Raw genomic sequence first — 27,920 nt, forward strand, 5'->3', positions numbered from 1 at the left:
AACTTTTGCAGCTTTTTACATCTGTCCCACCTAGTAATGCGCATCTGGTGAGTTTGGTTGACTTACCTCATTGGAAAGCTGCCGTTATTTTGCCCGGAACGGGTATCTGAACGTGGTTTCGGGGCAAGTTTTGGAGCTTTCTATATTTGTCCCACCTAGTTATGTGCATCCGGTGAGTTTGGTTGACTTTCCTCATTGGGAAGCTGCTGTTACGGCCCGTTTTGCGCAATACGCGTTTTTGCCCGGAACGGGTATCTGAACGTGGTTTTGGGGCAACTTTTGGAGCTTTCTATATTTGCCCCACCTTGTCATGTGCATCTGGTGAGTTTGGTTCACTTATATCATTGGGAAGCTGCCGTTACGGCCGGTTTTGCGCAGTACGCGTTTTTGCCCGGAACGGGTATCTGAACGTGGTTTGGGGGCAACTTTTGGAGCTTTCTATATTTATCCCACCTTGTCATGTGCATCTGGTGAGTTTGGTTCACTTATCTCATTGGGAAGCTGCCGTTACGGCCCATTTTGCGCAATACGTGTTTTTGCCCGGAACGGGTATCTGAACGTAGTTTCGGGGCAACTTTTGGAGCTTTCTATATTTGTCCCACCTTGTCATGTGCATCTGGTGAGTTTGGTTCACTTACCTCATTGGGAAGCTGCCGTTACGGCCCGTTTTGCGCAATACGCGTTTTTGCCCGGAACGGGTATCTGAACGTGGTTTGGGGGCAACTTTTGGAGCTTTCTATATTTGCCCCACCTAGTAATGTGTGTCTGGTGAGTTTGGTTCAAGTATCTCATTGGGAAGCTGCCGTTACGGCCCATTTTGCACAATACGCGTTTTTGCCCGGAATGGGTATCTGAACGTGGTTTCGGGGCAACTTTTGGAGCGTTCTATATTTGTCCCACCTTGTCATGTGCATCTGGTGAGTTTGGTTGACTTTCCTCATTGGGAAGCTGCTGTTACGGCCCGTTTTGCGCAATACACGTTTTTCCCCGGAACGGGTATCTGAACGTGGTTTTGGGGCAACTTTTGGAGCTTTCTGCATTTGTCCCACCTAGTTATGTGCATCTGGTGAGTTTGGTTCACTTATCTCATTGGGAAGCTGCCGTTACGGCCGATTTTGCGCAATATGCGTTTTTGCCCGGAACGGGTGTCTGAACGTGGTTTCGGGGCAACTTTTGTGGCCTATTACATCCCTGCCATTTAGTTATGCATGCCTGGTGAGTTTGGTTGATATCGCTCGTTCCCTAGTGGCCGTTCCGGCCATCCCATTCTGTTCCGGACGTCGTTTTGGGAGTTCTGGGGTTAATAGTGATATAATATTGGTATGGTTTTAGTCTTAAAATATTGTTCTCAAGTGTTGCTAACACATGCCACTGTTTTTGGTATGGTTTTTTAATATAATGGGGCTGTTCCGGCCTGTTCCGTTCCGTTCCGGCTTTTACACCGTCCCCTATCTATTCATTCCTCCCAGTTACTGCAGCTGCCTTAGCAGGTGCTTTTTCCGTCCCTTGGAGAGAGAAGCAGCAGCTCTCGCGTGGTATAGCTGCAGTTCAGTCCTTGTCCAGGGCGAAGAGAACGAGGAAGGAGAAGCGGCTGCAGCAGCACATGGAAGAGCCCCGCTGGGACCCGGAAGCCGTTCTGGCTCGTACCGGAAGTCACCCTCCCTCCACCTTTCGCTCTCTTTTCGCCGCCATCTTGCGCCTGGATCGTCTCGTACAGTAAGTTTGTCTATTTCTATCCGCCGCCATCTGCCTCTGAGCGCGCTCTGGCTGGGCGGGCGGGCGGCGCTGAAACTGGGGAAGGCTCGGGCTGCTCAGGGGGACGCGCTATGGGCAGGCGCGCCGCGACGGGGCTCTGGGAGTCGGCGACGGCTCCGCAAACAGGCCGCTTGGGCCACTTACTCCGAGTTGTAGGGCCTGTGCAGGGCATTGGGGAAGGGTCTTCGGTTCAAGGAAGAACCGAGTCAGGAACCCCGAGGGGAAGGACCCCTAGCATTCGTGAAGAGAGCGTGTTCGCCAACACATGCAAGGGGGGAATAAAGTCGTTTGGGAGGGAAACTCCGCTCTTCAGCTCTTCCCAAATTGGGCAGGCGTGTGCGCGCCTTCCCTTCCCTTCCCTTCCCTGACTGCGTCCCCTGGTCTTCGCCCTTCTGCTTTAGGGATCAGCGGCCGGAGGACCCTCGGCCAGCTTTGCCCCCTAGTCACCCAACTGTGGGGCAGGAGGGGTATAAAAGGGCCGTGTTCACTTACGTCAACAGGGTTTGCCAGAGGATGGATCGGGGCCTTGCTCTCCCCCGCTCCTCCCTATTCTCAAAATGGTCCCAGTGGGGGTAAGAGTAAGATATATTGGGAGGTGATGGTGTCGGAGTGTCAGGACACCGTCTTTAAAGCTTGGTGGAATGAAAGGAATGGAGGTTTGTCCCATGGTTCAGCTGTTTGTTGGTTGTGTCATGGAGGGCGGAGGGGATGGTGTGGTGGGAATATCCACCCGTGAGAGTGAATGGAAGATCTCGCTGTAGCATAGATTTGGGTACATGAAAGGGCCTTGTGATGGACCTGTGGTAAGGAGAACAAGAGGTTCAGACCAAAGGCCTAACTAGACCATTGTTACATTTCTAGGAAGTTTACAAGCCACTTTCTATGGGCCCTCATCATTTGGTATTCAGAGGTATACTGATATTGAACATGGGTGTTTAGTTATAATGGTTAATAGTATTTGACAGATTGTTTCTTTGTGGGACATGACCTAAGTTTCAGTATGTCTCTGCTAGTCTTGTTGCTCATGTTGCTTTGTTAGGTGAGGGTAAGAGGTTGTGAATCAAAGCTTTAAAAACCCAAAATTAAAATTTGTCCAGTGATGCAAGTTGTGGGTGTTCAGTGGCAAGTTTGTGCACTTGTTGCATCCAGATCAACTTGTGGACCTTAACTTTCTGGTGATTGTTTATTGGAGATGATCTTTTATCCATTTAGCAAGGGCATGAAGATTAGTTAAAAGTTTACAAATAATTGGACAGACAAAAGGTTTTGAATACTTTAACTTCCAGTTAAATGCATGTATGAGGATCTCTCCCCCCCCCCCCCAATAGATACTTTGAGCAAATTGTACCTAGATGCAATGTTCATGTTCTGGGCAGGGTTGAGCAGCTAGTGGCCCTCCAAATATTTTCACCTACAACTTCCATCAGCCATAGCCAGCATAGCCAATGGTGAGAAATGACAAGAGTTGTAGGCCAAAACATCTGGAGGGCCAGCAGTTGTCCACCCCTTCTATAGAGGGAAGTAATTTAGCTTGTTTAAATGTAGCTTGCTTTGCTATTTTGATTGGAGAGGAGCAAGAGTTCTGTTTGATATCCTGCAATCGTATTAACTTGATAACTAGGAAAAAATGACTGAATTTTACTTTCCTCCCTTTTTCCCAGAAATGCCTGGTGAAGCCACAGAAACTGTCCCAGCGACAGAACAGGAGTTGCCACAGCCTCAGGCTGAGACAGGTTAGTGTCTTGGATGATTAATACACCTTTAGAAAGGATCCTGAAACTCATCCAGTCAGCCAGTTTAACTCAGTATGTAAAACCATTTTGAGAAATAGATCATGCAAATAAGGGGTGTTGTTGTTGTTATCGCATTTATATTCTGCCTTTTTTCCTCCAAGGAACCCAAGGCGGCATACATAATCCTCTCAATTTTATCCTCACAACAACAACCCTGTGAGTTAAGCGGGGCTGAGAGCCTGTGACTGGCCCAAAGTCACCCAGTGGATTTCCATGGCCGAGTGGGGACAAGAACCCAAATCACCCAACTCCTAGTCCAACACTCTAGCCACTACACCACACTGGAAGTGTAGAATAGTGGTGAGGAGACTAAAGTGACAATCCTGTGCACACTTGCCTAAGAGTAAGTCCCATTAAATTCAGTGGGGCTTGCTCCTGCAAAGATATTATAGGATTGCACTACATGAGGCTGCTAATTGAAGTGTTGCCTCTGCTGTACGCTTAATAGGTAGACTTAGGGAGGCCACTGTTTTCTCAATTTCAGCCCTCTATCTGCAATATGTGAATAATATACATCTTCCTTACAGGATTGTTGTAAGGATTGCTGAGATAATGAATGGGAAGCACATTGAGTATTAAGAAATGCTATAGAGATATTATTTTGACTTTGAGAAGTTGAGATAAACATTTTGAAATAAATCGTCCTCTTGTGCCTTTACCAAATTTGATCTCTTCTTAGTTGGATGAGTTGCAGGTTCTCTGTCTGGGATATGGCTGTAGCATGCTTAAAGTGAATCACAAGCTGGATAAACCCTGCTATCCAGCTTCATTGTGGAGGTTTTAGAGTATGATATGCTAAAAAAAATACTAATGACTAAGCTTCTGATTTGTGTGTGTGTGGTAACTTGGTGTGATTACCAAATGAAACTCTAGATAAGTGTGACTCTTGGCAGTACTAACCAGGTCAAATGCTAGATACTTGCTTTATGGTTTGGGTGATCTGTTTCTAGCCTTTTATAATAGAGTAAACTTCGTTTGTTTCAAAGCATCTCCACATGGATAGTTTTCCCAATTATTCTCCACTGTTACTAGCAGTTAAATATGTAAAAGTTCTTCAGGAAGGAGGTGAAAGATCATTTAATCAGAATTGAAGTATCCAACATTGTCATAGTCCTAAACCTGTGTGACAGCCAGGAGTTGGGGTGTTGGCATATGAACAATCCATAATTACTTTGCAGCTCTTCTTATCTTTCCTCTTGTGAATGTGACTGTTTAAGGTAGCATAGATTGTTCTTGTGTGGCTGTGAAAGTGTTAAAAATATATATGGGGAATTAATCAAGACTGGAACTTTATTGCCTATTACTTTGAAAGTAACTAGATTTTGAGTGAAGAGATTGCTAATACACTCCCTAATGTCTCTTAACTTAAATGCAGAGCAAAGAAGCACATTGCCTTGGGTATCCAAGCCAAATGATTACATGGTTTGGCATTTACCAAGCATCCTGCACTTGACCATAACACACATCTGATAAATGTGCTAGTGGTGAAATACCTGGTTGTATTTTGAAGTGTGTGTGTGTGCGTGTAAGCGCGGATCCTTCTACCTAGGACTTACTAATTCTCAACCCACTGCACTTCATATATTATGTTTCCAGCTGTCTGTCTTGAAGGTGGTATCATGGATGCTGGTTAGCAGAGAACCAGATTTCCTTGTTTGCTACATGTCTGCCTGGAAGCCTAGGAACACTGCATGACTTTGTGACTGAATCTCAACTACACACACCTACGCATGGGGATATTGTACACTGCATGACTGGTAAATGCAATGATTTCTGTCGAAAGGGGTGATATGAGTTTGACTTGGAGACAGAAAGTAACTGGAGTTCTATTGGGAATTCTATTGGTGCTCTCTGGAATGGAACACTGTATACTCTAAAGCAAGCAGCAAATGACTGCTCATCTGTTTTGAGGATATGCATCAAACCAAAGTCCACATGGGTATTCAGTTCTTCTTGTGTCCTGGTAGACTGTTCATGCTAGAGTGCTATTCCGTGACTCCTGCAAGAAGATATGGCTATAGGTGCCAGTGTAGTGCTTGGCAATGTATGTGATACACTAGAACAGCCTTTCCAAGCCTGGCACCCCCCAGATATTTTGCACGTCAACTTTCAGCATCCCTAACCATTGGCCAAGTACAAAACATCTGGAGGGCATCAGGTTGGGGGAGGCCACACTTGACTGAGTAGACAGTTCACTGAGGAGGTGACTGGAGCTTCGCTTCAGTCAAGCTTTGCTACTGGACCCTCCTTAATTTAAGAAGGCAGACCTGCTCTGTCAGTGCCACCCACACTGAACCTGGAAGCAAGAACTGGTTCTGGGGTGGCATAGAAATTCTGTATTTAAACAAGATAGGTGAAAGAATAATACTGGTACAGCCATTTCCAAATCCAGGGCACCTATCCATTCTTGCTTATATTTACCAGAATCCAATATGTAGAGTATTCCTTTCTGCCCTCATGGGAATTGGTTACCACTGAGATAAATTATGAAGATTGTTTGCTGCTGCCTATGCCAGTGGCAGCTATGCTTTTTTTTAGTTACCCTTGACTGACTCCAGCTGTGTTATCTCATGGTGCAGTGGTTGCATACATGACTGCTAGACACAGATTGTCATTTGACATTTCAGTGTTAACATTGAAAAGCTGATGTCAGATGAGTTCAGCCCATGGCAGCAGCATTGCACATGGTCACATCATCACTGGTACCACAGTCTAAACCACCATTAAAGGAAGCCCTCAGCTAGTTCAAATCTGTTTGTGCAGTGACACTAATTTGCTAGGGAGGGCAACTTATTTTGTCAACTTTCTCCCCAAAATAGATTGTTCCTATAGTGCTTCACGCATGAGGGTTTGCTAGTGCCATTTGTCTGGGTTACTAAGGATAACTTCCACTCCCCCCCCCCCATGGCTGGATACTTCTGTTTTGGATTGCTAAGCACCACATCTGGCATGTGCAGACACTGTTGGGTTTTCTGGGTAGTATCTGAACAGTTGACACTGTTGCAGTAACTCCAGCTCCAGTTCCTGGGGCCCCCATGGAAGTGATGCTGACAGCTGAGGAGTCCAAACCAGTTGCCACCAAGAATCCTGAACTGGCAGTCAAGGGTTCTCAGGCTGGGAATGCTCTGGAGCCTTCAGGTAGGTCTAATGTTAAAACAGCAAGCTGGGGTTGAAATAACTACATTTTAAAAAATAGAAATAAAAAGCGTTATAATGACTCAAGGTACCCAAAATGCCAACTCAGTTTAAACTGAGGTCTTAGGTTTAATCTTCCTTACTTGCCGAATAAAGAGCACAGAGATTTTAAAAACTGGCATCCCCTCAGCGGGGCAGTAGAGTATTGAGGTGTTTTGCTTTTATCTTTCCTAAAAATGCATTTTCAGAGTTTACTTGAGACATCTTTGAGTATACTCTTTGTAGTAAGAGTACATTTTACAAATGCTGTCACTCATATTTTAGATTAATTGGGGTGGGGGTGGGTGAAGAAGCCATAAAGGTTTAAAATATTACATTGAACAGCTGTGCTTTTATGGTACAGTTAGTGTTTAGCTAGGCCAGCTCTGGTAGCAGCTAAAACTTTCAAGAAATATTTTTGCTGTCTTAGCATGAAATTTGTAACTTCCTGATTGCACTCTGAGCCTTTTCCCTACCTTGTTCAAGGTGTTTTTATTTTGTACTGTGCATTCAGTTCTGCTCTCCCATCTTACACCTACTTTTCCAGTTCCTGACAGGAATGGGTTCATAGCAGAGAACATGAGGCCTCTGACCTTTTCATGTGACTTGCATCAATACTTCTATGGGTCATTAAGTGGCCAATGCAAACGAGCAGTTGAGTGGCCAGTACAAAGGAGCTTGTATGGTGGTTCTTTCATCTTCTCTCTTATATCTGCCTAATAGAAAAAAGAGCCAGAATCTACAGTAAGGGCTGTTTGGTAGCTCATTCATAAGAATCAATCATGACAGCATTGAAACTAATTCTCTCAGTGTCGAGGCTTTCAGAGTTCTTGCTGGAAAACTTGAAACCAAGGCCAAGGTTTCAGGTACACAGATTTCTAGATGGAATAGGTATGATTTGCATAGATTGCAGCCCTTCTTTTTCTTTAGAGCAGACAGGATTAGTGTAGTCTGAGCAGTAGCTCAATCTGGCATTTACTGCCCTTCTGTTTATATGACAAATTCTGGGTGTCATCCCAGTCCTGCTGTGAAGTAACACAGCCCATGGTTGGAGATAGTTATTTTTTATTTATTACATTTATATACCGCCCCATAGCCGAAGCTCTTTGGGCTGTTTACAAAAATTAAAACAGTGAACGTTAAAAACAAATTAACAAAGTTTTAAAGCATAAAAACAGACAACATCTATTTAAATAACTATTCTGGGGTCAGTTAAAAACTTAGCATATGCTGTTAAATGCCTGGGAGAAAAGTCTTGACCTGACACTGAAAAGATAATGTTGGCACCAGGCGAGCCTCATTGGGGAGATCGTTCCATAATTGGGGGGCTACAACTGAAAAGGCCCTCTCCCTTGTTGCCATCCTCCAAGATTCCTTTGGCATAGGCTCCTGGAGGAGGGCCATAGATGTTGAGCATAGTGTACAGGTCAGAAGAGGCGTTCCATCAGGTATTGTGGTCCCAAGCTGTGTAAGCCTTTATAGGTTAAAACCTGCACCTTGAATCAGGCTCAGAAATGTACAGACAGCCAATGCAAGCGGGCCAGAGTAGGTCTTATATGTTTGAACCTTCTGGTTCCAGTTATCAATCTGGCGGCTGCATTTTGCACAAGCTGCAGCTTCCAAACCATCTTCAAAGGCAGCCCCACTTAGAGCGCATTATTTATTTATTTATTACATTTTTATACCGCCCAATAGCCGAAGCTCTCTGGGCGGTTCACAATATTTTTTTTGCAGTAATCTAACTTGGAGGTTACCAGAGCATAGACAACTGAAGCTAAGTTATCCTTGTCCAGATAGGGGCGTAGCTGGGCCACCAGAAGGCATTCCATGCCACCGAGGCCACTTGAGCCTCAAATGACAGTGATAGTTCTAAGAGAACCCCCAAGCTACGAACCTGCTCCAGAGGGAGTGCAACCCCATTATTGCAAAAGCATGTCACTCAGTTATAGATGAACAGTCCAGTGAAGGACCCTTGATCCCCCCCAGAATAGTTTCTCATGTTGCATTGTTGGAGTTGCGTGTGATATGCTCATTTTCCCATGTAATCAAACATCAATATGTCATCTTCTGGGCATTTTTTGTGTGCATGACCCCACAGAGCAGTGTGCCTCTAACTTTGATTAAGTCAGTTGATAAACAGACTTGCAGACCCTCCTTTCAACAACTATTTACTCTTCCTCTGCATGTGTAAGTTTGTAAGATTGGTCAAGCTGCCCTTTAAGACTTGAATGGGACATTTCTTAGAGTGGATGACTGATGCTGCTAAGATCAGTTTGGGTTGGTGCTAACATGCCAATGTCTCTTTCCCAAGCCCCACACTAGTTGATAAAGTGGTAGAAATTCATGGTGTAAATTGCATGTTCCCAATGCAAGTTTGTATTAACTTTGGTCCAATCTAGGTTTGAACAATGGCAAACCTGACATAAAAGGTTCAGGGGTGGGCAGCTCACAATAGATCTAATTTGTCATGTTGACCAGGCCAAGGGAATAGAACCTTCTGGGTTGTTTTAGCCCTTGAATTATTGGTCTGCTCTGTAATAACCTATTGCTCTTGTTTGTTTAGCTCCTGGCCTTTTTACTGGTGCTCCTGAAGCACCTGCAGCCTGTTTTTCTGAACCCCCCATTCGAGCGCCAGGTATATGCCCTTAATCCCAATGTGTGTCTCCTTAACCATATTTTGCTGTGCTGTGTTAATGCAGTTACATTAACCATAGCATTTAGTAAGGTGTTGGTAGACATCAGTGACCTTGGAGTCCAGGCACCTTAGTTCTGTTCGTAGTTTGTACATCTCAACGGCCCACCATTTATTTATTTATTTATTTATTTATCATGTTTTAGCAAAGAAGACTTAATTTACCTGTTGCATTGTGCTGGGTGCCCGTGGGAACCATTTTTTTAATGGTGCCTGGCTTGCCATGGCTTATGTTGTGCAAACCCAAGCAGCTGGGGTTGTTTGAGGGTTGTCTAACCAGATGTGTACGTAATAGGGTTGGATTTGTGGTGAGAGATCCAACTGGAGAGGTGACAGCGGGGTTGGTTTTAGCTGTAGCACATTAACTTGTTTTCAAAGGGCTTAATCCTGCACATGTCCTCTAGCGAAATATTGGCAGTGTCTGAAGAACCGTGGCTACAAAGACATGACTCATGGGGGTGGGGGGAGCACAAATAATTTGATATTTTTCTGGCAGCAGGTGCAGTCATTTCTGCTCCACAGGTAACTGAGCAGCATTTCCATGTGGGAGGCTCTAGATAACTCGTTTTTTCTTCCCCAATGTTTTTCTAGTCATCGTTGATTCACTTTTTCTCTCCTTTAGCTGCTGTTTCCGGCTCCTCTGTTTCTAGTGCTGCTCACCCTTCCCCTTCATCCCATGACACTAACTCTCCCCTTGCCGGACCCTGTCCTTTCAGTACTCCACTGGCACCTACTGGCTTTGCTGCTTCACCTGGGCAGCTTTTCTCCCTTGTGGCTGCTCCCTCTGTCCCCATGCCAGTCACTCCTGGTCCTGCCTTGCCTCCTGGTATTTCAGCTGTAGCAGCACAGGCACCTCCTTCTCCCCTGAAGCCTCCAGATCTGGCTGCTTCTGCACAGATAGTTAGCCCCTCATCTTTGAGCATTGCATTAGTTTCTTCCCCAGCCCAAATCATTTCCTCTGACTCTCTTAGTTTGGCTTCTCCAGCCTCCCCTATGAGCTCAGCACCGACAACTTCTGCAGCCCCAATTTCTCAGATGCCACCATGTCCTCCTGTCCCTTTCATTCTCCCTGTTGTTCCTGTTGCTCCTTCAGTTCCTCCCAGCTTTCCTGTCAGTCCCACAGCCCCCATCACTGCTCATGCTTCAGGTTCTTCCTGCATGCCCCTACCCTCTGCTCCATCTCCTCTTCCCCCAACTTCTGCAGTTGTTCCCCCCACATTACCACCACTTTCTGTTCGTAGCCCTGTGAGCCCTTGTCCAACTTCTGATCTTCCTGCGGCTCCTGCTCCTGGCACAGTGGCTCCTACTTCACCCCCTGTGCCCTCCCCCCATGTCACTAAATCTCAGAGCACTACGATACATCCCGCTTCTCCTAGTATACCCATAAGTGTGTCCTCTCCATTGCCTGTGGTTAGTGCTGTGGCTCCCGCAGGGCCACCTGTGGGGTTTATTTGCCATCCCACAACTCCTCCTTCAGGACCTATTTCTGGCCCCATGGTAGGTACTTCCTTCCCTGTGGCCTCTCCAGTGTGGCCTGCAGTTCCTTCTATGTGCCCAACAGGGTCTGCTCCTATAGCATTGGTACCTGTACCACCACCTATGAAACCTGCTTCTCGGGTTTCTGGCCCTATCATCCCTCCTGTGTCCACAGCAGTGCCTGCATCGAAACCAGTGGCCATAGCAGTGCCAGCTGTGAAAGTTGCTTCCCCTTCAGCACCTGTTTCTGACCCTGTAGTTCCTCCTGTGGCCCCAGCAATGCCACCTGTAAAACCTCCTTCTAGCCCTGTGGCCCCACCTGCAACTAAACCAGTGGCACCTACAGGGCCACCTATAAAACCTGCTTCACCTTCAGCACCTGCTTCTAGCCCTGTAGTCCCTCCTCGGGCCCCAGCAATACCACCTGTAAAACCTGTTTCTAGCCCTATGGCCCCGGCAGTGCCAGCATCCAAACCAGTGGTGGCTTCTGCAGGGCCACCTGTGAAACCGGCTTCCCCTTCAGCACCTGTTTCTAACCCTGTAGTCCCTCCTGTGGCCCCACCAGCACCTGCATCTAAACCAGTGGCACCTACAGGGCCACCTATAAAACCTGCTTCCCCTTCAGCACAGGTTTCTGACCCTATAGCCCCTCCTATGGTCCCAGCATTGTCACCTGTAAAACCTCCTTCTGGCCCTGTGGCCTTACCAGCACCTGCATCTAAACCAGTGGCACCTACAGGGCCACCTATAAAACCTGCTTCACCTTCAGCACCTGCTTCTGGCCCTGTGGCCCCGGCAGTGCCACCTGTGAAACCTGCTTCTGGCCCTTCAGCACCTGCCTCTGGTCCTGTGGTCCCTCTTGTGGCCCCAGCAGGGCCTGCTTCTGGCCCTGTGGCCCCAGCAGTGCCAACATCTAAACCAGTGGTCCCTGCAGGGCCACCAGTGAAACCTGCTTCTGGCCCTGTGGCCCCAGCAGCACCACCTGTGAAACCTGCTTCTGGCCCTTCAGAACCTGCCTCTGGCCCTGTGGCCCCTCTTGTGGCCCCAGCAGGGCCTGCTTCTGGTCCTGTGGCTCCAGTAGTGCCACCTGTGAAACCCACTCCTGGTCCTGTGGCCCCCGCAGAGTCTGCATCTAAACCAGTGGTCCCTGCAGGGCCACCAGTGAAACCTGCTTCTGGCCCTGTGGCCCCAGCAGCGCCACCTGTGAAACCTGCTTCTGGCCCTTCAGAACCTGCCTCTGGCCCTGTGGCCCCAGCAGGGCCTGCTTCTGGTCCTGTGGCTCCAGTAGTGCCACCTGTGAAACCCACTCCTGGTCCTGTGGCCCCCGCAGAGTCTGCATCTAAACCAGTGGTCCCTGCAGGGCAACCTGTGAAACCTACTTCTGGCCCTGTAGGCCCAGCAGTGCCTCCATTTAAACCTGTGGTGCCTGCAGTGCCTCAAGTGAAATCTGCTGCCCCTTCAGAATCTACTTCTGGTTCTGTAATCCCAGCAGGGCCTACTCCTGCATCTTTGTTACCTGCAGTGCCACTTGTGAAATCTACTTCTCCTTCAGCACCTGTAACCCCAGCAGTACCTGCTTCCCAGCCTGTGACTCCTGGCTTGGCTCCTATCTCTGGCCCCTTGGCTGCTCCAGTAGGGTCCACTCCTACACCATTGGCACCTGCAGTGAAACCTCTTCCTCCTTCATCTCCTGTTTCTGCCCCTGTGGCTCCAGCAGGACCCACTTCTGGCCCCGTACCCCCTCCTATGACCGCAGCAGGGGCTGCATCTAAACCAATGCCCCCTGTGACGTCCACTTCTTGCTCTGTGGCTTCTGGTCCCATGGCTCCTCTTTTGGGACCTATCTCTGGTCTTGTGCTTCCTGATTCCTGCCCATTAGCTTCAGCAGTGCCTGTTCCTATGGCCCCAGCAGGACTGGCTCCTAAATCACTGACACCTGCAGTGCCACCCGTGAAATCTACTTCTCCTTTGGCATCTGCTTCAGGCCCTGTGGCCCCAGCAGGACCTTCTTCTTGTCCTGTAGCTTCTCCTTTAGTACCCATTTCTGGACCTGCAATCCCGACTGTAGTCCCAGCAGGGGTTGTTTCTGTGGCATTGACTTCTGCCCCCATAACTTCTCCTGGGGCCCCATCAGTGCCTGCTTCTAGCCCTGTACCCTCTACAATGTCCCCTATGGTTGCTGTTTCTGGGTCTCTTCCTCCAGTAGCATCTGTTATCCCTCCTGGCACTTTGGCCATGACTTCCCTAATAGCTTCTCCGGTGTCATCTGCTGCCCCATCTCCTCCTGCTCCTCTTACTCTGGCAACCCCTGGCCCTATCTCCGCCCCCAAATCACCAGCTGTCCCTGTTGGCTCTGCTGCTTCAGTCTCCTCTGCCGGGGACGTGGTGCCTCCACAGAAAACAGCATCTTTGCCTCTTGTGCCTGCTGATCGCTCTGTTTCTGCCCCAGCTGCAAGCAGTCTCCCTGCTTCCCCTGCACCACCTCCTGCTTCCCCTGCACCACCTCCTGCTTCCCCTGTGAAAAAGCTAACTCCTAAGCCATTGCCAGTTTCATCTACATCTGGCGTAGCATCAGAAATGCCACCCAAACCCCCCACCCCTGCCTCTGCTATCATTGAAGACGACGAGCTGCCACCTCTGATCCCTCCAGAGGTGCCTGCTGGGGAGCCACCTCTGCAGCCAGTCCTGGTGGATTTCTCTCCTAAACCCGCTGTGGCTCTTGCTGAGGTCCCAGCAACTGCTCCTCTTCCTCCTCTTCCTGCCAAACAGCCTGCCCTGAAGAATGACAAGGGTATTTGCCTCCTCCGTTTGCTGTGTGCATGGATATCACAGAGTGCTCACTGAATACTAATCTGTCTGTACAGGCAAGGGACCTTGAGTCCCCTCGTGCTCTCTGTTTTGTGTGTTAGCCTAGAAAGATAGCATTTAGAAGTGAATTTAACTAATCCAAAGTCAGTCCGTGCTGAACTGGAACCAGTCCTTGTCAAAGCCAATGGAAAGCTCCTTTGTGTGCACTGAGGACTCGAGATTTATGCATAAGAATATGTGCCACAAATGAGAGAGTCTGTTCGCATGCTGTGGGTGTCTTATAGAGAGTGTGACGTCAACCTTGCCTTGGCTGGTATTTCTGGAATAGCACTAACCTAGAAACTCTAATCACAGCTTTGTTTTCTGTAGCACTTGCCGTTCTCTCAGCCTGCACTCTCCAATCCTAGAACTTTGCTTGTGATTGGATATCCAATAGATCTTGCTAATTGCAGCCGCTTTGAGTGAGATGTTCATAGATTTAGCATGTGTTGCCAGCTCTGTTATGATGTAATGTTTTATCCTGGGAAATAGCAGTCTAATGCTAATGTCTTCCCATCCACTCTTATTGTACATTGTCTGTATTTGCACCTGCACTTGGTACACAGGGATTTTGTTTTATGTCATCAGGAGGTTTTCTGTTAAGTACATATTAAACAATATGCATATTGCGTGTTAAATTGAGATATCTGCCAAAGATCAGAAGTAAGTAGTCTGCAGTTCTGTCTAGCAACCAGTCACCTCAGTCTAGTGGGGGGAGTTGCATGAGCTGGAATTAGCCCATGAGTTCATTGGCAGGTGAGAGGGAATAGGCAGTTGCACTTGTTCCAGTTAAAGGGTGGCCTAGATATATTCTGCTGCTTTCGCATCGGTGGTTCCCTCCCACTTGAATTAAGTCACCGACATGCTGCAGTAAATAGGCACGTGAGCCAGCAGTCTGCTGAAAGATGGAGGGATGTATCCTGCATCTAGAGATGGCAGCCATATAATGGCAGTGGGGAGGGGTGTTTGGCGGCGCTCTCTTTCTCAAAGTGACGATGGACTTTGTTGTAAGATCTTGAGGTGAAGCACATCCAGCTCACTGTTATGAAATTGAGCTTTCAAAATCTGTGCCTTTTTGTTACTTCTAAAAGGTGAGAAATTAACAGTATTCAACAATTTCTTTCGTAGTGGCTCCATTCGGATATCATAAAACTTCATTGGAAATATGCTTTGGGCTCAAGTTTTCCCCTTCTATGAATGCTCTCTCCTTTCCATGGTTTGTGACAAGCAAAACTTGCCATGACTTCTGGCAAACCGAATTTGCAAACCATCATTTGGAAGCAATCCTGGTTAGGGCTAGCTATCGTTTGCCCAGTTTAGACAGCATAGTAAACTATGATTATCACAAACTAAAAAGGAAGGGGAAATCCATATATGATAGGGAGGGAGCGTGCAAGTCTGCAACACATTCCTGATCTTCAAACCATCGTCTTTCCTGCTTCTCAACACTACTGTTCAAAGCAGAGGTGATGCCTTAACCATGAGAACATAGGCTAGACTCTACTGCCAAGAAGTTGGAAGCTCTCTCTCCCTGGATGCTTTCATGCTGTGCCTTTTGAGAGCTCAACAATATCCCTACATAATATCTTTCCAAATGTCAGCTTTTAGCTGCAACTAAAAACCCTTTGGAATTGTTTTCTTTTACCTCGCCCCTCCCATACATACATACTCATGTTCAGTGATCTGAAGGCAGTGCCTGTCAATTTTAGCAAGTCTCAAAGAAATATTGGTTTGATTTAGTCCGCCTGAAAGAGACTAAATGGGGGTGCGGGGGGTGGGCGTGGTAGACTGTCTTTTTGCCTAGACTGAGCAACACCAAAGCACCTTGTCTTTCCCGCCTGTTGCTGCACAAATTGAACCTGCTATTACATAGATCACTGCTTTCCAGAGTTGTTTGTATATTGCATTACTTTTGTGTCTGTTTCTGTTGATTTGCTACCTCGTTGGGAATGAACACTGTCAGATAACACTGAAGTTTGTTGGCTTGATAATGAGTTTTGAATCTGCATTGGCACAATAAAGAAGTGAAAGATTCCTCCAAGCAGCAAAGCTCTTCATGTTTTGCCTGGACCTGCCTGCCACTCCTGCAAGACACCAAGTTGGGGAAAAAATTATGCCTGTTTCTTTCTGTAGGGTCTGGAACAGAATCCGACAGTGATGAATCAGTGCCAGAACTTGAAGAACAAGACTCCACGCAGGCCACGACACAGCAGGCACAGGTGAGAAGGCACAGTGTTGAGTTTAATGGGCATTCTGGGCAGGGCCACAGAACACTGTGATCTTGAAGCAAGTGTATCCAAGTCCCATACCCTCATACCATTTACAGGGTAAGCTTTCTGCACCTGCACACACTGGCCAGAAGACACCTTAAAGCACAGCTTTAACCATGGTGAATGAGGCTTTTTGCCTTCTTCAGCATGGTTAAAACCGTGGTTTAAGGTGTCTTCTAAACAGGGCCATTGTAACTGGCATCATGGTCCTAGGATGGTTTAAGTGTGCTAAACATTTCAAACTTCTAAATTTATTCTTTACAGAAGAGGTGTTGAACCTCTTTCAGCCCGAGGTTTGGATTCAATTTCAGAGAAGCTCTCAGCGGGGGCTGCATTCCAGGGGTAGGCAGGGCTGAAGGCAAAAGGGATGGGGCCAAAATACCAAAAAGTACCAGCATACTTTAGCTTAAAGTAGTGCCAGTAACTCAAATCTTAGGAGAGGCATTTCAGCCTTTTAGAATTGTGTGGGGTGGGGGATCAGGGAGTGCACAAAAGCCAAGAAACCACCAAAGTATTGAATAGGTATGGGGAAGAGGGCGTGGCCATCTGAGGGATTCTAGAGGGCTGGATTTGCTTTCCACACCCCCACTCAGAGGGCTCAATTTGGCCTACGATGCGAAGTTTCTGCACCACTGCTTTGCAGCTTTCTCCCAAACGCTTCTTCAATCTCTGTGTTAAGCAAAATGATAAAAGGTAGGATGACACTTAACATGATGGAAAAGCCCTGAAGTCTACACTTCACAACAGTCTTGAGGTAGATTGACAAGGGTGTTACATAGACTGCATTGGACTTTCCATGCTAGGAGCAACATTTCAGGAGCTAAAGGGATAAAGAAACTACAATAGCTGTATTTCTGTATTTTGAAAATGAAAAACAACAACAAGCAGTTACTTGGATATCTCCATACTTAAGCTGGCTTTATAGGTTCAAAACTGCTGTTGCTGTGAGACTTCTGGGATTTTCTGTCATGCCCAGGTTATTCTATTCCCCCCTTTTTAATTTGCTGGTTTTGTTTTTTGCTTTTTCAGCATGAAAAAGCCGTGGAGAACTTGAAAGCTTGCTTGCCCTTTTGTGACATTTTAAATCTTAATAAGTGTATTGCTCCGCTGTAGTTTTGAGTGTTGGTTATCTTATCCCTGGCCACTAGCCAGTTAGTTTATTCTCAAATCGTCAGTGATAAGTTGTATTTTTGTGGTGGTTTTGCTGGGGTTTCTTTTGATCCCATTTTCTGTCTTTTATTCTGACAGCTTGCAGCAGCAGCTGAAATAGATGAAGAACCAGTTAGCAAAGCAAAACAGAGCAGGAGTGAAAAGAAAGCACGGAAGGTAAGACCAAGTGGATGAAAATGGCTGAACAACACAATGAGGCTGTTCGGATGACACAACAGTCCAGCATGGGTTATTTAACCCACTGTGGGGTGTGTCTGGCCACCATTTTTAACATACAACCTTCCACTCAGGGTTGTTGTGTTGTGCGAACCTAGCAAATGTGGGCTGTACAAGGGTTAAATAATCTTAGCATAATCCACAGGTTTTTTTAGGGTTATGCAAGGGTTCGCCAGGTTCCTTTGAGATGAAAACTGAGCATGGGTAGCATATGCAACTTAGTGCCTGTGGGTACCATGGTTCATTGTAGGTTAAATAACCCACAATGAGCTGTGCCATGTTTTCTAAACCTGGTCAGTTCCTGGTGTTTTCCTTGCCTTAGCCAGAAAACGTAGCTACTCAAACCTTTTATGCCCAGAGACTGCTATATATAAACATTTGGACACTTTGATTGAGATGTTCTTGCAAGGCCCATTTTACTATAACTTGCAAGAGGATTGATCTGATTTCTTGTGCCCATTTTCTCTTTCTGAACTACCATCCTCATTTTTACAGAAGCAGCTCACAGAAAGAAGTAAACCAGAGTGAGTTGCATAGTTAGGAATGGGCCTGTTGCTCTGCGATTTCCCCCCCCCCCTACTCTGCTCATTCCCTCACGAAAGTAGCAGGTCACAAGTGGTAAATTCCTAAGATCAGCTGGTCAGAAAATGACCACATAGTGTGATACAGAGAATAATGTATGAATATAGAGCACATGCCAGAGTGTATTGAGCTTGTTGGCTCTTCATCAGGGGAATTTCTGCATGGAGAAGTTTTATTCTGACTAAGAAGAAATGTCCAGGTCTGCTTTATTTGTTTCTGAGAGGGTGTCCTCATTTTACTGAAGAAAGTAAAGCAGAGGTAACATGGGATTAATGAAACAGCTAGGAACATTCGCTCCATAGTTTTGGGCTTTCTTCTGCCTCCCTCTCAGAAAAAGATTTTGAAGGTGGTTTTGGTTTTTGAATTGATCAGGTATCAAAAAAATCTGTCTTGCATTACAAGGTGAGTTTTATAGTCCTGGGTCGTATGCATGGTGAGTTCTTGCTGTAGCCTAGATTAGCTGAGATACTCAATGGCTTAACTTTCCTTCCAAACTTTCTCCTTTTGTTTTTAAGGCAATGTCCAAGCTTGGCCTTCGTCAAGTCACAGGTGTAACCAGGGTTACTATTCGGAAATCCAAAAACATCCTGTTTGTCATCACCAAGCCAGATGTATACAAAAGTCCTGCATCAGATACCTATATAGTCTTTGGCGAAGCAAAGGTGGGCTAAGCAAGAATCTATTTTTGCAACAACACAGTAGCTTTGCTGCCAACTAGACAAGGGGCATGGAATTCATTTCGGCCCAAGGGCCAGATTAGCTCCAGGCAAGCACGTCAGCTACATGCCAGCAGCGGGTGGGATCCTCCAAGAGAGGTCCAAAATTTTCAGGCAGGAGAAGAGGAACTAGGGGAGAAACTGGACAGATGGGGACCCCTTATAGGCTGGATTTTGTCTGTAGGCTGGAGGTTCCCCTGGATCTTTGAGGCTTAATAATTTGAAAAAGAACAGCTGCACTATGCAGCTCCCTGCTACTGTGTTTATTTGGGGGTGGGGTTCTAAATGTTCATTGAGGGCAAGGGGTTCTTTCTGCTGTGTAAAAGCTGCAGTTTTTGTCTTAGGAATGCTTGTGGAGCCCTCTGTTCTGTTTGCTTTGCTCATCATTATTTTCTTCAACTATAACAGCATCACTGACCCCTCTCTTCTCTTCTCACCCATTTCTTCCAGATTGAAGATCTGTCACAGCAAGCACAGCTGGCTGCTGCTGAGAAATTCAAAGTGCAAGGAGAAGCCGTTTCAAACATTCAGGAAAACACACAAACTCCCACTGTACAAGAGGAAAGCGAAGAGGAGGAGGTATGGCACACACTTCTATGAGGTTGTGGGCCAGAGCTTTCACACAGCTCTGGACTTGCAGCTAGCAATCATAGTCAAATCATAGCTGTTGATCTTGCTAATTTTTCCATGGTGTCTGAGACGTGTTGCAAAGCAGGAAAAACCTCTTCTGCTGGCTGAGAGTTCCTTGATTTCTTACTGGGGCTGACTCTGACTATTGACTAAGGAGGAAAGAAGTTTACTAGGCTCACTCTTGTTGTTCTTCAGGGGAGAGTGAGAGATACAGCCCAGTGATCCTTCATGTGCTCTCGGTTGTTTTCAGTATCTCTATTAGGCAGCCTAAACCAGTCTCCTCCCCCCACCCCCCGCCGGTCTGTTGTGAATTTACTGCTTCCTGCGCATCTCTAGATGCACTTCCTGCAGGAGACATATTTTGTTCCAGGTTCTTTCCACTGTTGAGCAGCTACAGTAGCTCAAAATGTGCCAGGGTACACACATAGCTCATTCCTGATTGAGGTTCAGCCAGAAAGAGTTGCCATGTCCCGTGGCTCTTCCTTGCCTGCCTCTAAGTGACATGCTTGAATCTTGAAGTATTATTTTTCCTGCTGCTTCAGTAATTTTGGTGGAGGTGGGAGCTAAATCCATTCTCGGATGAATAACCTTCTTAGGATCTCTCTAGAAAAAAATGTTCTAGGAGCCACATAAAGAAAAAATAGAACCAGCTGTTGTTTCTTGTTTCAGCCATTAATAGATGGGGGAGTAACGCAGGCTCATTGGGTACTTTTTTGATAGCAGCATTTATGTTGTTAGTGCCACAACATTATTGTACTGGGGCTTTGAAAACAACACCCCTTGTGGAATGAGCTGTCATGCGCTTAGCAGTCTAACAAATGGGGGGAAACTGTTAAAAGTAATTCATAACTATTCTGGGCTTGCTGGGAGTATACTGCCTTTGCTCACTTCACTGCAAGCAGACCACTTCTCCGCTACTGCTAAGCAAATGGAAATCAGCAAGAATCTCAACTGAAGGCAGGTACAGAGCAGAGCCCAGGCCAGGGTGTGATATTTGAACTCTGAGCATGTGTAGAGAGCACATCCACTTGCCTGCTCTGTTATCATTTCTTCTTTCTCTGCTGCTCAAGCGATGGCCTCTGTATATGTGGTAGTATAAAATTCATTTTGAATGGGTTTGGGGTGGGGACTACCCAAATTGTTAATTACTTTTATGAAGCTGTGTTCATATTTGTAGTCCTTCGGTTTCAGTGAAACCACCATTCTCCATTTTGTCCTTGGCCCTCTATTATGAATATTATAGCTAACTCACATTTTCAGCATGTCCTCCTGCCCCCAGGAAGATCTGCTGAAACTGAGTTAGCTATATAGTATTTTTAAAACACCCCAGTGAGATCATGCAGTGCTGCTAGTATTTCTGTTTTACCATATTGAGAATTGAGAGTAAATGGGTGAGTTTTTCAAGGTCCCAGGGGAATCGTGGGCTTGGGCTCTATTGTACTATATTTCCTGCATATTAGGGAACCATTATGGCTATTGTAAAACTTTTGGTTGAATGGATATTTAAATTGAAGGAGTTCTCACTGGATCCTCGTCACTCCTCTCCTGCTCGGCAGGATGAGACCTAAACAGATGCCCTGAGACATACTCTCTTCCCATCCAGGTTGACGAGACTGGCGTTGAAGTAAAAGACATCGAGTTAGTGATGTCCCAAGCGAATGTTTCCCGGGCAAAAGCCGTCCGTGCCCTGAAGAATAACAGTAATGATATCGTAAATGCTATAATGGTAAGTGCCTGATTGAATACCGTTTGAGGCTGGGCCAGTGGACCTGGTCTAGAATATAGATAGATGGGAGGGGTCTCCATGGACATTTTACATGGCAATTTCGCTTGACTAATCAACTCATTGGGAAAGAATTGTTTTCTCTTCTATTTGTCCCAGTACTCTTGCTAACTGTCCCCATGAGTGCAAGATAAAGTTCAAGGCCATGTATACACTTCCAAATGGGTTTAACTGCTGTGATTTAGCTTTGCAAGGGTGCCCAGAAGTATCTTGTTGGAGACCGCCATTCTCTTCACAGAAGTACAATTCCCAAGGTTCTTGGGGGGGCAGGAAGAAGAGACTTGGTTAAACCACTTGAAGCTTCTAGTGCAGATACAGCCAGCGTGTTTCCTTGGGGGATAGATAAATGCATCAGTGTTCAATGTTATATCCTAGGCAACTACTTGGGAACCAGGCACTGTATCTTTGCCTGTCCTCATCTGATTGCTTTATCATAGCTAGAATTACACCCTCTGTGTTCCTTTTCCCCTCTGTCTAAAATCACAGGCAGCCATAACAATAGCCCCCAAGGTTACTTGGCTCTGCAGGATAGATAAACAGTTTGCCTGGTTTGCTTTGGTGAAGTGAATTTCTTCATCCCACCACCTAAGAGTGAACAAAGAGAGTTCCTAACTTGCTTCTTTCTGTTTCTTTCCAGGAATTGACGATGTAGCCATCCAGAAAGGGGAGCTTTTTGGTGTTACAGAGGAGAGTAAATAGCAGCTGAATTGAAAATTTGTACTATTTCTATCAATTAATAAAAGTTGTGGTTTAAAAGGTTTCACGCATCTTTCATTTTTTTCGTTGTTTCCCGGAACACATTAGATTCCTCAATAAACTAAAAAAAAAAATGTAGTTGCAGTTGATGACCCAGGTCTGACCACCTGAAATTGTTTTTGACTATTTACTGAAATGTTTCAATTAAGTCTTCGAATTGCCAGGCTTGGTGTGAATGGTTCTTGATAGGCACAGTGTGTGCTTATTCATCTTGCTCTGAAAAGTTAACGCTCAGTCATAGATCTAGTGTTTGTAGTTTAGAAATGTCCTGTTAATGGTCTCGATTAACGCAGGCTGTCATGCTGGAGAGCTTTGAGTAACACTGAGCAAAGAACAGTTTGTCCTTCAATTTCAATGAGCCAAGGGAAAACCTTTGCCACTATTTCAGCCATTTTGGTTGATCTTAGCTAAGGCTGCATCATATTTGGGCTCCTGCCATTGCTTGCCACTGTTTCGTAATGTACATCTAAAGTTCATAAACACAGAGCCATTATATACAAGAACCGCATCTTTGTGTTTTTGTTTGTTTTTAGAAGTTTGGCACATACCTCCCCAGTGTGTAAACATTAGCTATTTCCTTATACATCTTTTTGCAAAGAATTTACTGATGGAGACTGGAGTTTTAGGAGAACTGAAAATCATTTCCCCAGGGAAAAAAAGCAGCTAGGAAGGAGTGCTTTTGAGTGGAAGAATAGCTGCAGGAGAAAGAGTTAAGCACCCCATCCCCAGCCTTCCCTCTACTTAAATTTGCAGCCTTCCACGGGAGAATTGCCATCTATATGAGGGAGAACCCAGTGTTTTGCCCAATGTGAAAATTGGGTCACATGGTCTCCAGGCCCCACATTAGTTTCTCATTATAGTTTAATTCTAACTATGATTAAATGGAAATAGCAGGAAACATTTTAAGCTAGAATGCTGCTGTCTGCTCTTTTTTTCTTGGTTTTTTATATCCAAGGAAAAAAATGTCGTGCAATGGGCCAACTTATCCCATGATAGTTGCACTTAACACAGGAGTGCAGGACTTCTTTCAGTCTCTGGGGGTGGGTGGGTGTTCCAGTGGTGGGCAGGGCCAAAGGCAAAAGGGGCAAGACCCAAAAAACCAGCATGTTTTAGCTCCAAGCTCTTACTGCCAGTAACTAAGCCTTAGGAGAGTCATTTCAATCTTTTAGAGGGGGACGGGATTGCACAAAAGGTGGGGAACTGCCACATAACCAGTTGTTGGGAGGAAGGTGGGTGGGGACCTCAGGAGGGTCACGTTTGGCCCAGAGGCCTGAGGTCCCTCACCAATTACCTAACAGAATACGGCTAATAAGAATTTGAAAATTGCTAAATAAATACTCCAGGAACTTGAAGGCCCTTCATGTTGGCCGGGATCTACAGAACGATGAGCAGAAGGAAAATCTGCTAGTGCTGTTCCACAGACTCTTAAGAACATAAGAGCCCTGCTGGATCAGACCAAGGGTCCATCTAGTCCAGCACTCTGTTCACACAGTGGCCAACCAGCCATCGGCCAGGGGCCAACAAAGCAGGACATGGTGCAACAGCAGCCTCCCACCTACGTTTCCCAACAACTGGTGCACACAGGCTTACTGCCTCAAATACTGGAGATAGCACACAAACATCAGGGCTAGTAGCCATTGATGCCCTTCGCCTCCAGGAATTTGATCCAACCCCCTTTTAAAGCCATCCAAATTGGTGGCCATCACTACACTTGAACTGTGCGACTCTTGTACAAGACGTTACAAAAAGCTTATGTTTGTTAAGAGGTTATTCAAGTGGGAAAACCTTGAGGATTTAGTAAGTTTATCATTTAGCCCCACTCTGATTCTAAATGCAGTGGAAGGTAATCAAAAACAGTGTTCCCGTTGGCTACTTGAAACAAAATCTCTATTAAAATAAGTTCAAATGCTGTTAGACACATACTTTGAAATCGAGAGATTTATGAAGTCTGTAGCGGACTTTCAGAAGCCTGTTATGCTGTGATCATCAGGCCTGTTCTCTTAATCACTGCCTTTTAGTCCTAGTAAGGACCCCCAAGCCAGCTTATGCTTAACATTTGAACTTACAATGGATTGGATCCAACAATTGTGTGAGCAGAATTGATTTGTGCAATGGAACCTCATTCTCTGTACCCCCCTCCCCAAAAAAAAAAAAATGCTGGAGATCATTTGTGCTATAATGAACTCCACTGATGAGCACCAACAGGATTGTAGCCAAAATGGGGCCACTGAGAAAGAAGAGAGAAGGATCGACATGGTTGTGGAATGGCAACATTTGCAGAAGGACAATAAAAAAGTTAATGGAGGCGGGGTGGAATCAAATGGCCCAATGAGAACGAACATTGCTCCCTACAAAATGTCAAGGATGCAAGGGGTTGGGATTCCTATGCTGGAAAGCCTCCAAGCCAACAAAGCCTTGTTTCTGGAGGGGGCGGAATCTTAATCATGGACTGGGTGTTGTTGTTTTTTATAAGTTCTTGGTCTCTTTGGGTTCCCACAGATAGAAGTTCACAACGTGCTCTGCCAAGATGATTTGACTACAACCTTTCACCTGCTTTGGTAACCCCATGCATGTCTGCTGTAAACTACAATTTGCATGGCGCGTATTCTGGTTTTAATCCTGTTTAAAATGGGACTAAGCTGATCTCGACAAAGCTCTTCTTATGGCCGCTTGCTCACATGAAACACCACACCACAGTATCTTGTCCACAGCACGAACCAAGGGGAATTCTCAGACACCAATTTGACCAGGGTTGGGAAACTGTTTTGCCCACAGGGGCTGCCCCCCACCCACCCACAAAGGCCGGATGATGTCAGAGGGTACCTCCCCCTTCCCCCCTGATGTCATGGGGCTTCCTTTTCTTTATGTAGACAGGTAGGTGTGACATGGGTTGTCATGGTAATGGAAGGAGGGGAATAGAAGGTGGTGGCAGTTGGGAGCGGTTAGAAGAGGAGCAGAGGAGGAAGAAAAAGGAAAGGAGGAAGGTTTTCAAGGGAATTGGGGAAGATAAGAACGAGAAGGCGACATTGGACAGAATGGCTGTAAGGAGCAGGGAGTTGGGCAGCCTGCCACAGTGAACAGCATTTCTGGAGCAGCATCAAGAAGTTTACCCAGGCAACATGCAGGGCCCTGCAGGAACAGCTGGACATCTGTTTAGGAGTTGGGATAACTCAGGGACTCACAGTGTGTTAATGGTTAAGTTGTTACTAATAAATTCTTAAGTTTTGTAAAAAGAAGGGCTTCCATGTTTGACTAAGGCCTGGTGCCTCACCCAGATTCCTTCCTTTCTGTTACATAGGCACGAAGTGGTCATCTCCCGCAATTGCTCCTGCCTATTCCTGCATGGAGAAAGGACTGTCCCTTTCAGCAGTAGTCGAGAAAGACAACCGCTGTCTTCTGCTGGGAGAGGACCTCCCCACTGTTACCTCTGATCAGTGGTTGGAGATAAGAGAAGGCAGGGCTGGTGCTACCATTAAGCCAACTAGGCAGCTGCCTGGGGCGCAGACCTCAGAGGGGCGCAGTATTGACCTTTAAGGGTCACAGTTTTATACAAATGAGCTGTTTTAAGAAAAAACATACCAAGTTCAAGTTTTGTGCTTTTTATTTTTTCTACAAAACATCTGTTCTTAAAAATCAAAGTTGGCAATTTTGGGGAGCGGGTTGGGTGGGTTTGCACATAGCTCGCCTTGCCTAGGGCGCAAAATAGTCTGGCCCTGGCCCTGAGAGAAGGGTTCCCTCTTAGGGAAAGGCTGCCTTTTTCTAGTACTTGAGAGGAAACCTCCGCAGATTGGTTACAGCCTGTAGCCCAAGTTTCCCACCACAGAATTAGGGGAAGGTAAGATTCGTCAGCTGGAATCCAAAGCGCTTAATTAAACACAACCAAGCACTTGGGCAGGCTTAGGGCTCATCTACACCAAGCAGGATATTCCACTTTGAAGGCAATATAGAAAAGCTAGGAGCCACACTACTGCTTTATAGCAGTATTGAAGTGTACTGACAACTGTTGGGGCCCATGACACATACCATATACCACTTTCATAACACTTTCATAGTGTTATATCCTGCTTGGTGTAGATGTGTCATTAGTTGAATATTTGACTTTCCCCCTTTTGAATCACACACACACACACAGACACGTCCCCATGTTATATCACATGCTGCTTTTGAAGCTCCTCCCAGTTTCAAAAGAGAACTAGGAATAGGTGGGCTGGGCTGCTCTTTAAGAAGTCTGGGCCTAAATCCCCCTTGGGTATGAAGAACAAGCCCTGTAATTATTGTAAGCCAGGCTGCAGTAGTAGTAGTTGTACCTTGGAGTGCCTATTGTGAGCAGTGCCTCCTGATTTCAAGTTGGCTTGAATGTGACCTGGGGAACATGGCTCTAAACAATTCACTTTGAAATAATAGATGCAGCTCCTTGTATTCTGACCGAATCAGGAAAAGGTGGATGCCCCGCACAAGGACAGTTTTGTTATGTTTGTGCATTTGTTATGTCAGCTTTGTTATGTTTGGGCATGCACAACACAGAGCTGGAAATTAGAGGAAATACCACCTAACTGGGATAATAAAAAATCTGGAGTACTCAGGCAGCCCTCAGACTTTGAAGTTGCCCTGATGCAGTGACGACTCCTCTGGAAACTTTCACATAAAGCAGATTTCCCCGACCGGGTGCCCTCAGATGTATTGGCCTTTCTGGCTGGAGCTGCAGGACAGCACCCAGTTGGAGAAGGCTGAATTTGTAAAGGTACTCAGAGATGGATCATCTTCTACACCCTGTACTTCCCAGGAGCGGGAAGTCTCCCAGGTTTCTTTCCCAATCCCTGGTCCTCAATTTCTTGCCTTTCCATACTTAACAGCAGAGCTCCACAACCAGGTGGAAAAGGGTCTCTCAACTACTTAGACCAGGCTTTGTCTAATTAGGCCTGTATTTACAATGGGAAATTCTCCTAACCCTCAAGACATTTCACACAGAACTGTCCAAAGGATTCTAAACAAGTGCTGGAAAGTGGGGAATTGTAGAATCAGAGTGGATAAAAATTTCAGTTGTATGTTTAAATTGAAAAATTGGATTTTTAAAGAATGTTTTAAGAAATTAAATATAACTTCTTCTTTAGAAAAATACACTAATTAAAATTAAATCTGAATAAATAGGAAGCATATACATGCAATTTATGGGAGTATATGTGTACACTTAATATTTATGCAGATTTATTTTAATATTAATATTAATTTTTTAGAAACTACCCAGCAACCCTAGAACAAGCCACGGTTTTCAGGGTAGTTTGTAAACCACCCCAGCCATCCACACTCACCGAGTTTGGACCCATGTCCAACAAAGGTAGTTATGCTAATTAAATTCCTCGCAACCAGCTCATGCAGGGAGGGAAAATAACCCACCATGGCTTATTTTCCCTCTGTGATTGTGCGAACCCATCCTATGATTGTGGGTAGTAGGTTTAGCTGGACCAGTGATCTGACTGTTTGAAGCAGCTTCATCCATCCATGCAGCCTCTCCACCACAGTGCTTCTATGTCTGTGTGGCCACATTGGATGGATCCCCAGCAGAGGCCAGGTTTATGGCTGAAGTGCTCACAACTGTATGCCAGTTTAGCTTGACCCTCTACCTCCTTGGTAAAACAAAATGTTCTTTAGGGCACTAAAACCAGACTCCTTCCTCTTCCTGCGTTATCTCCAGGCTCTGGCAATCAGTCCCAATACAGTTGCATTGCAGTACTTCCAAACTTGCTCTGGCTTTGTCAAATCTCTCTGTTAGTCTCATGATGTTGAACATTCTCCCAGATTGTGCTGATAGTCCTGCCACTAGAGGCTGGGCTCAAAGGAAGCTTGATCTCAGCCCAATATCCCCCTCCAGTTACCTATTTCTTTTGAAGAAAAGGAAGGGGGTAGGGGAAAGGAATAAACACACACACACACAATTTCTTCCTGGTTTCAAGTTGTTACTCTTATTTTACATCACGCAGGCACCAATCCTATACCTGTTTACCTCAGAGTAAGCCCCATTCCACACTCAATGGGGCTTTCTCCCAAGTAGATTACATTATC

At 45.9% G+C, this 27,920-nt stretch overlaps 1 protein-coding gene across 14 annotated transcripts; it reads left to right on the plus strand.

Annotated features, from left to right (window-relative positions):
* Positions 1 to 1,656: 1,656 nt before the first annotated feature.
* NACA (nascent polypeptide associated complex subunit alpha) lies at positions 1,657 to 21,860 on the plus strand. 14 transcript variants are annotated; one of them, XM_063119707.1, is made up of 12 exons: positions 11,027 to 11,440; positions 11,615 to 11,839; positions 11,882 to 11,947; positions 11,978 to 12,058; positions 12,101 to 12,496; positions 12,551 to 13,681; positions 15,871 to 15,956; positions 17,256 to 17,333; positions 18,491 to 18,637; positions 19,142 to 19,270; positions 20,925 to 21,047; positions 21,742 to 21,860. In XM_063119707.1, the coding sequence occupies exons 1-12, from the start codon at positions 11,170 to 11,172 to the stop codon at positions 21,754 to 21,756; spliced, it is 2,748 nt and encodes a 915-aa protein (XP_062975777.1). In that variant the 5' UTR covers positions 11,027 to 11,169; the 3' UTR covers positions 21,757 to 21,860. The 14 variants fall into 14 exon arrangements, with proteins under 14 accessions (XP_062975789.1, XP_062975790.1, XP_062975791.1 ...); XM_063119711.1 differs by having other exon boundaries at positions 11,027 to 11,323; positions 11,399 to 11,440; positions 11,978 to 12,496; XM_063119712.1 differs by having other exon boundaries at positions 11,027 to 11,314; positions 11,390 to 11,440; positions 11,978 to 12,496.
* The last annotated feature ends 6,060 nt before the right edge of the window (positions 21,861 to 27,920 follow it).

This window comes from Elgaria multicarinata, chromosome 3 (genome assembly GCF_023053635.1).
Source record: "Elgaria multicarinata webbii isolate HBS135686 ecotype San Diego chromosome 3, rElgMul1.1.pri, whole genome shotgun sequence".
Classification (NCBI taxonomy): Eukaryota; Metazoa; Chordata; class Lepidosauria; order Squamata; family Anguidae; genus Elgaria; species Elgaria multicarinata.